Below are 8,477 nucleotides of genomic sequence, written 5' to 3'. Positions count from 1 at the left end.
AACAGAGTGAAAATGCCCTTTTTTTTTAGTATGGAATAGTTAAACGTCAGCAATATGTAATTTCAAAAAACTTTTCATTTCACCGGAAGTTACACGTTATTGTTTAGAGAAAGTAATGTTCAATTATCCTTGTTAAATTGCACTCAGTGTATCTTTTGCCAATAAAATAACCTTAAACAGTATTTAAGTTCGCATAAGATGATTCATATAGTAGTATGCTGTTTAGAACACCCCCAAAAAAAAAAGAAAAAATCATGTGATGAATCATGATATCGTTTGGTTAACAGGTAACAAGCACTTCATGGGTAATCATTATGAAAAACTTCATGTGTAGATTTTGCTATAACAATTTTATTAATATGAAAAGAGTGTCCAAATACAAGATTGTAATAAATACGAGTGTATAGATTCATGCAATAAATTAAGTATTATTTGTATGCACGGGCACCTTTTAAAAAAACGCCATCATTATATGCATGACACATAGCTCCAATCAATGAATGAATGTAATTAATCAATCAGGATTTTTCATTCACCACCCTATACATGTATGTACCTTCTATGTTGAAAACAACATTCTTGTTAACGTGTTTTTCTAGCAAGTGTCCTGAACATTAACATGCTTGATATTCACCTAATCTACAATATATATATATATATAGACATACTAACGATTATTATTCTCTCTTGCATTTATATATTTTTCTTATTTAATCTTACATACTCTCATTCATATTTATTTATTTTTCTTAATTAATCTTATATTTTCAAAAACATAACACCTGAAGTATGTCTTAACAAATAGGGCACTCGTTAGACAAATCGTTCGTTAATTTAGAGTTTTTTTTTTTTACTTCTTTGGGTGAAACGTTATCGAGAGAGCTAAGCCTTGGATCTCACTCTTCAGAAAGGATTAAAGACACCAAATATTGGTCCAATATTGTACATTCACTTATTTCTTTAGGCAAATAATAAAGTACTGCTACATTTTTTTGAATCAAAATATAACTTTCTCGTAGTGTTTCTATGCTCATAGTATGATGTCTATGAAATAGTTGTACGTTTATATCAATATTGTGACAATAAGCGTATAAAACATTATTGATATGTTTATATCATAGCGAAGAGACCAAATGAGAGAAAGGACAAAACTGATATTCTCAAGCATCAAAAATGTCCCCCTTGATATAAGAACCAATTTCTGGAAATTAGTTTTTCATACTACGTGTTAGAAGTAAGATCATTAATTGTGTACTTGTGTATATTTTACTCTATTTACGCAGGGTCTTGGCTACTGCGTGGTCTAAAATCATGCAGCCTATTATTGAGTCTTTCCAACTGATTAACACGATTAAACAAGCACCGTAATTCTCAACATTCGCGATGAAGTAATAAATGTTGAAAATAGGGGCTAGGGAGATAGAAACGTTAGGATTAATTGCTCAGCTTATTGGTTTTTTTTTTTTTCTAAGTATGATATCGCTTAAACCGTAAGTTGCCATCTCATACACATATTAAGTACTTTACTACAAATGGCTTAGTTTAAAAATACCGCATTGAAAAATGTATTTTTATTACTTTACTCCTTGGACTCTCAATAACCTCAATTTTCTCATTGTGCTGTTACATTGTTCCCCAATCGAGTCCAGTTTACACAGAAAATCCCAATTTTTAATGATTATGCTTGTCTCTAATGCACATAATGTCATGTTTATTCCAAATTACCCCATAAGATTTCTTAGTGACTTTTTTTTTGGTTAAAAAAATAAAAAACCAAGGGATAGTTTCTCGATTGAGTCATTTGTTGCTGGATTTGTATGTAGGTCCTCTTTGAAAATATCCATTAGTAGCTATTTTATTGGAAAAAAGAGAGATTGAGGATATAAAATATGTCATTTTCAAAAAAGTTTTCTTATTTCCTATTTGATCATACATATATGTTTCGAGGTACCTAAAAATTTGAGTTTGTTTTGGGGCAATTTCATCCATTTACAAATAGCGCATGCAAGGCACATGGCCCGTTTAAACAAAAATTAGGGCCCCGTTTGACAAGTGTGTTTTTTAGGTATTTGTCTAAAACTTTACTGTAACTTACTGTATAAGTTTTTTTAAAAAATTTTAAAGTGTGTAAATTTTTGAATATTTTGAAGTGTATAGTTTAAAAACTTTAAGAAGTTTTTTGAGGTTACTGTAGCTAAAGTTTTTAAAAATCTTGTAGCAGACAAACTTGGCAAAAAACTTAAGTGCCAAATAGGACCCGATTTCCTATGCTAATTGGACTTAATTGAGAAAGATGTAATATCACAAGAATGGAATTGGTGCAAATGAACATTGGAAGAGGCAAAGTTGAGAAAAAAAAGGTATCTTCCAAAGGGGCTTTTTAAATTTAACCCTTTAAAAATTATAAGAATCTTATGTTACCTTCCCATGTATGTTCTTTATGCCTTGCTTTTCAGATAAGATATGTTTTTTTTTTTCAAATAAGATATGTCAAATAATAAAATTATGTGTTTAGTAACTAAAGTTGAGGTTTCAAGATGGTTCAAATCCCTTTTTCTCCTTTCCGTTTCTTAAATCTCATCCTTTTTCTATTAGAATTTTTTTTTTAAAATGTAACAAAATTATGTAATAATACTCTTCAATCACCTATTTGTTGTCAGTTAGGGCTTGCGTGACATTTTATTTAAATGAGATTTAAAAATGAATTTCATAAATGGTTAAAATGTTCTAATATTAAATTTTCTCAATATCTTTAGTCATTTATTGATATTTATTAATGACAGATTGTTCTACCTCGTATATCAACAAAATACCAAAAACATTTGTTTATCATCGCCTGTTTACTAATGACATTGGAATTATTAAAATATTTGACATCAAAATTGATGTTTTGGACAATAATCTATATTCAGGATCCAGCGAATTCTTTTATTTCGTGTCCGGATATGAGTTAGTGGGGTTTAGTTATTTGCAAAATTTTGAATGTTAAAGTTTAATCACTATCGGGGCGGATGATAATATTTGAATTTTATAATAAGCTCACCTTCTTTTTTATTTTTTTTTTGTGTTTATCTTATGTCCTCACGGGACAAAATAGGAAAACTCAATAATAAATGATACTCCCCGGATACAATGAATCAATTCCGCAAACTCCCACATAATCTGATGAACCAACAGGCCTTTAGAAGTTACAACACATATTTTTTGCATTTTATGGTTGCAAAAAACGTTATTTTGAGTTGATTGCAATATGCAACCCTGCACTATACCTTTCAAATGATCAATTTTAGTATTTTTTAATACTTATATTTTATTATTAATATATTGTATATCCGTCAATTAAGTTAAATACTATTAAATTTTGTTGGTCTATGTATTTAAATGTAAAGAAACTTGACTTAGTAGAGGACAATTGAAGTCTTTTGGTTGAAAAGATATTTGTCATGATTGGTTGGTATCCAACTAGTTAGGAAATTTGTTACATGTTTATAGTATAAGGTAATACCAGCAGCCATTTGGGTTGTTGATTACCATAAATGATTTAAAATCTTGGTGAGGTGGAGTGTGAACGATTCAAACCTTACTTCCTATCACTTTGTCATTATATATTGCTTTATTAAATTCATATGGGCGTGTACTGATAATGGTTCAGTCCCGTCAATTCTCTATTGGACTCAGTTGAACTTACCTGTTAAAATAGATTAGAATGAAAGTGAGTATTGACATTGATTCAGTTCTCGTCGGTTTTTTATTGAACTTTTCCCTAAAATAGACTAGAGCCCTAAAATGGACTAGAGTAGGAGTGGGAAGATGGTGACCATCGACAAAAAAAAAAAAAAAGTGTATATATATATATATATATATATAAAAGAGTAATATAAAGTGCTATAATTAACAGTTTACAATCATACAAACTGCAAAACAAATGATAGTTCGGGAGGCAAATTGCAATTAATCTTTTTTATAAGGAATCGGATTCATCTTTCCAATCACTAGAATACAACAGTAGTCTCTAGACTTCTCTGTTCCATCGACTCTCTCCCCTTGACTTGTTTCCCAATTTTCCAGACCTCCTCGTGAAAATATTAAGTCGAATTAGCGCTGAAAAACAACGAAGCCCTAACTTTTGATCCCGCTTCTCAAATCTCGCGGGAGCTTTTCATTATCACGTATTACACTACTACATTAAAACGCCGTCGTCAGGTGGGAACTTCCGGTTTCGCTATGTCGTCGACATCGGCTGCTGCAGCTTCTTCTTCATCCTCAGCGGCGTCGTCTCAATTCACCTACACTACCGGCACGTACTTTCCGACTCCGTTTCACCTACAACAGCCGCAAACCTATGTGGCTGCTGCCGCTGCCGCTTCAATTCCGCAATTTCCTGCTCCTCCTCCTGCGGTTCCCCACGTTTATCCTGCTCCCGCTACCGTGTACTCCCTCCCTCAGTATCAACAGGTGCGAACTTTTCTATATCCAATCATTAAACCACGTTGTTTTTTATATGAATTTTGGATGGAATATTTTTGGAGAGTTTTAGGGCACGAGTGATTTCGGCTCTTTTTCCTTTTCCCCTGACATTTGAATTCCCTTGTCTGCAGCTATGATGAGAAACAATTGACCTTTTTAATTATTGGTAGGAGTCGAGATATGTATACCATTGTTGTCTATGTGAGTGGAGGAACCAGGAAGTCCAATTTTTCGGTAAAATACCCGGTCTGTTCATTTATATATATGGCTTAATTCATTTAGGAAGAACTTCCTAAATTGATTGAGGAAGTTGAATTTAGACATTAGAAGAACTTTAGGTTAATGTTTTTCTTCTAAAATTTTTGACGTTCTTTATTGTTGAGGTGTGATTATGTACTTAAGTTGATATGATAGTGGTGGATGATTTAGTTTTTAGGTGGGGCAATGTAGAAGGTGAAGGGGATTTCACAAATTTTAGGGTGCAAAGGTGGGCCAAATAAAATATTGGGGAAAGTTGGCGCGTGGTACCTGATATTATTGTGGAAGTTTGGTGACCCAGGGGTTTTGTATGTGTGGGCAAGAGTTCTTTTTTTTTGTGGGTTATATTTGCATCTTAATTTAGGTATAAGTATAGTTTGAAGAAGAGGAATGATGGCAATATTTAAAGTTAAACCAGTCAGTTCTTAATATCTGAAGTTTTGGTGGACAGGCCCAGCAATTATTTCAAAGGGATGCACAAACAATAACACCTGAAGCGCTAGAGAGTGTGAAAGCTGCGCTTGCAAGTAGTGAGATTGAGCACAAGGCCGAGACTAAGAAGAAAGCAGTACCTCGTAAGGCAGCAGGGCAGGCATGGGAGGATCCTACACTTGCAGATTGGCCAGAGAGTGAGTTTCATGTACTCTACTCCTTATGTGGTTGCATTCGTCATTTTTTATGACAATTTTCGCCTGTCTTAATTCCTTCACTGATCTTGTTTTTGCTAGTATTAATACCTTCAGTATTAATGTTTGTGTTGTGCAGATGATTCTCGTTTGTTCTGTGGTGATCTTGGTAATGAGGTGAATGATGATGTTCTATCCAAAGCATTTTCAAGATTTCCATCTTTTAACATGGCCAGGGTGAGTTATCTAAGGATACTTCGGCTCTCTTACATCTAACATTATTTATTCGGATCATATACATGAGCACTTTGCATGTCCTCTTCAGATATTATTTTGAAGTGCATGGAGCCCTCGAATGTCTCGTATTCATTAAGGTAGAACTCTTTTTGGTCTGAGATTTCATGATATTTGCAGTTTGCAAGGATTGAGACCAGATGAGTCCCTGAATTCTTTGTGGATTGTAAAGATATGAGCTTTTGTTTTGAGGGTTGTGTTTTGTTGTCAAGATTGCTACACAGAGAAGTGATGTCAGATGTACTAATAATAGTGGTAGTGTTGGTTTTTTTTGGTAACTTTCTCTTTGATATTTAAGGTTGAATTAAGGCAAAAGGTGGCTGGGGAGGGGGCGCAGTCTGCAGTTTATTGGAGTTGCATTTCAAACTTTAAATTGTATCATACTGTAGATTGGTAATTCCAGCTGCTTGTACTATCCCTTCGGAAGCTGCATTTTTGCCTGAATGATCATCTTTATTTTATCTGTCTAGGCATCTGTTGTATGCTGATTTGCTAGGATGCCTTTAAGTGTTGACTGGTCCTCCTCAAAATTAATCTGTTCAGGTTGTAAGAGATAAGCGGACTGGCAAAACCAAAGGTTATGGATTTGTAAGTTTTTCAAACCCTTCAGACCTTGCTGCAGCGCTTAAAGAAATGAATGGTGAGTAATGACTAATGAGTCTCTGATTATCTTCTTTTTTGGTTTTGCTTGTTTGCCATGTTTCATGTCACTTCAATTTATTGTTAAATTATGTAGCTGTGAGGGAAGGCTTTTCATCTTAAAAATGGTAAGAACGTTTTCTTGTTTGGGTAGTACTTATCGTTGATAAGAAACTTATTCCCTTATGAAGGCAGTTGATTTCCTTCCTCATTGCCAACTAATGAATCATGCCATGCCTAGACTAATAGAAAAGAATGGCTGGTAACTACTGAAGGAAGAAAGAAATTGCTTAGACACCCATTGCTGAAAGGCGGAGGACTGAATAGACTTCCATTAAGAGGATATTTTTTCCTTTTAGGCAACTTTTGTTGTAGATATGGCTTTTCTAGTTTCTAATTGGAGTGTGTTGTCTGTTTAGATGTGGGGTGTAAATGTTGCAATGAATTAGAAATGTCATTTCAAATGTGGGACTGTTTCAATAATACGTTTTTGACAACTGCGTTCAGGTAAATATGTTGGAAATCGGCCAATCAAACTCCGCAAGAGCAAGTGGACTGAGAGAACAAACTTTGCAGCTTTAGAAAAGCAGAAGGTAATCCCTTTATTTGTGCTTTATGCAACTCTTTCCAGCCACTGACACTTAATGGCTTTTGTTCTTCACTGTTTTGGCAGAGCCATCCTCAAAAGAAACCCAAGTTGGCGAAGAAGTTTGTGATGCACAAGTGAGCACACGTGGTGGTAGTGGTTACCTGTTCCTCCCTCCTCCCCCTCCCCCTCCCCCTCCCCCTCTTCTCTTCTCCTCTCTGTGAAAGAGGGTGACAAAGGGGAAAAAGGTTATCTCAAATTTGAGATGTGTTTTTATCAGTCTATAATGTCGATGTCTGCTGATGAATTGCCTTTTTTTGTTTGTTTGTGTTCTCTGTCTAGAATAGCAAAGATAGGGCTGCTGTCGGTTCTCCTAGCTATTGTGTGTTCTTGGATGGGGAGAACAATAGAAACATGTTTAGGCTTGCATCCCTTTTAAGGACTTGATAACTTTTGTCCGTGACCAATGACTGACTGCTGGATTTGCACATAAATTTGTATCTTGAGTAAAATTTCGTGGTTATCTTCAGAAATAGCGGAGAGATTTGTTTTACTGCTATTCTAAAGAAGTTTTAACGTTAGACAGAGCACATTTTCGTTCGCGACGTGTTTCCTTCAAACTTCAAAATTACATCATATGTCAAGCGCTCGGTTGTTTGGTCCCGGAATAGATGGTCGTGCAAATTTGGTTCGAAAGTGTGTGAAATCTGATGGTAACAATTTCCAAATTGGGACTCTGAATACTGCTTGGCTACGTAGACGTAAAATGTAGACCTCCTCTGTCTTTTACGCTACATTCTGGTGAGGGTTAGAGAATCTAGATTTGGTTAGGTAGTGTTGTAGCCATTATCGATTGCAGCTAATGGGCCAATTGGACCCAGGTTGAGAGGAGAATTTAATTAGGTAAAGATTGCCCATAATTTTCTAGTTCTTCAAGGGGTCGGGCAGGTGACAATCATCGTTCGCACCTAATGGGCCAATTGGATCATTGGGTAGTCCGTAAGCAAATGCACCAAGAAGCCCGGTACCCAATTCACCATGCATGCAATGCAGATGTCCATTGGCTGGAACATCTACACCGTGTAATCCATGTGCATACTGATCCAGTTGTCCATTAGCCAAAACATGTGGCCCAGGTTGAGTAACAGCTGGTTGATTGGTCTTACCAAAACACTCTCTGTAGTATGTTAACGTGTCAGCCCAGTTGTTGATATCCAAATGAAATTCTTTCCCTTCAAAGTTGGGTCACCCTTTACTCTAAGACTCCCCTGTGTAGGAGTAAGAGTAAATTAAATTAGGTTAAATGTACCGTTACATCAAAAAAATATAAAAAAGTCCAGCCAGTTGGCTCGGCAACCTCCACATGGTCAAACTCAAAATGTCCATCCACACCAGTTTCATCCACCCGTGCAACGGTGTGTCTCATAAACGTTGGAAGTTGTGGTGATTGTAACTCGCTTCAGGGTCTGATAAACAATGCATTCCGCATAAAAGAGAAAATGATCAAATCAGCAAAAATGGAAAAGTCGACTTTAGGGCAACTCCGACATCATTTATGACATGGACTGGATCACATTAGAGCATCTCCAACGGAGGATAATAAGGAG

At 35.4% G+C, this 8,477-nt stretch overlaps 1 protein-coding gene across 3 annotated transcripts; it reads left to right on the top strand.

Moving 5' to 3' along the window:
* Positions 1-3,994: 3,994 nt before the first annotated feature.
* LOC113730599 (uncharacterized) lies at positions 3,995-7,403 on the top strand. 3 transcript variants are annotated; one of them, XR_003458375.2, is made up of 7 exons: positions 3,995-4,455; positions 5,177-5,354; positions 5,491-5,588; positions 5,677-5,725; positions 6,189-6,285; positions 6,792-6,877; positions 6,958-7,403. XR_003458375.2 is itself a non-coding variant. In XM_072078575.1 (6 exons), the coding sequence occupies exons 1-6, from the start codon at positions 4,225-4,227 to the stop codon at positions 7,009-7,011; spliced, it is 744 nt and encodes a 247-aa protein (XP_071934676.1). In that variant the 5' UTR covers positions 3,995-4,224; the 3' UTR covers positions 7,012-7,403. The 3 variants fall into 3 exon arrangements, 2 of the variants coding, with proteins under 2 accessions (XP_071934676.1, XP_027111191.1); XM_072078575.1 differs by lacking the exon at positions 5,677-5,725; XM_027255390.2 differs by lacking the exons at positions 6,792-6,877; positions 6,958-7,403 and having other exon boundaries at positions 6,116-6,287.
* The last annotated feature ends 1,074 nt before the right edge of the window (positions 7,404-8,477 follow it).

This window comes from Coffea arabica, chromosome 2e (assembly GCF_036785885.1).
Source record: "Coffea arabica cultivar ET-39 chromosome 2e, Coffea Arabica ET-39 HiFi, whole genome shotgun sequence".
Classification (NCBI taxonomy): domain Eukaryota; kingdom Viridiplantae; phylum Streptophyta; class Magnoliopsida; order Gentianales; family Rubiaceae; genus Coffea; species Coffea arabica.
This window is presented reverse-complemented; position numbering and strand designations above follow the sequence as displayed.

What these genes read in the sequence shown, in the direction of transcription:
- LOC113730599 (XM_072078575.1), top strand. Translation starts at nt 4,225, where the DNA reads ATGTCGTCGACATCGGCTGCTGCAGCTTCTTCTTCATCCTCAGCGGCG. An exon ending in CCCTCCCTCAGTATCAACAG is followed by an intron (nt 4,456 to 5,176) that starts GTGCGAACTTTT and finishes TTTGGTGGACAG; the next exon opens with GCCCAGCAATTATTTCAAAG. An exon ending in CATCTTTTAACATGGCCAGG is followed by an intron (nt 5,589 to 6,188) that starts GTGAGTTATCTA and finishes TAATCTGTTCAG; the next exon opens with GTTGTAAGAGATAAGCGGAC.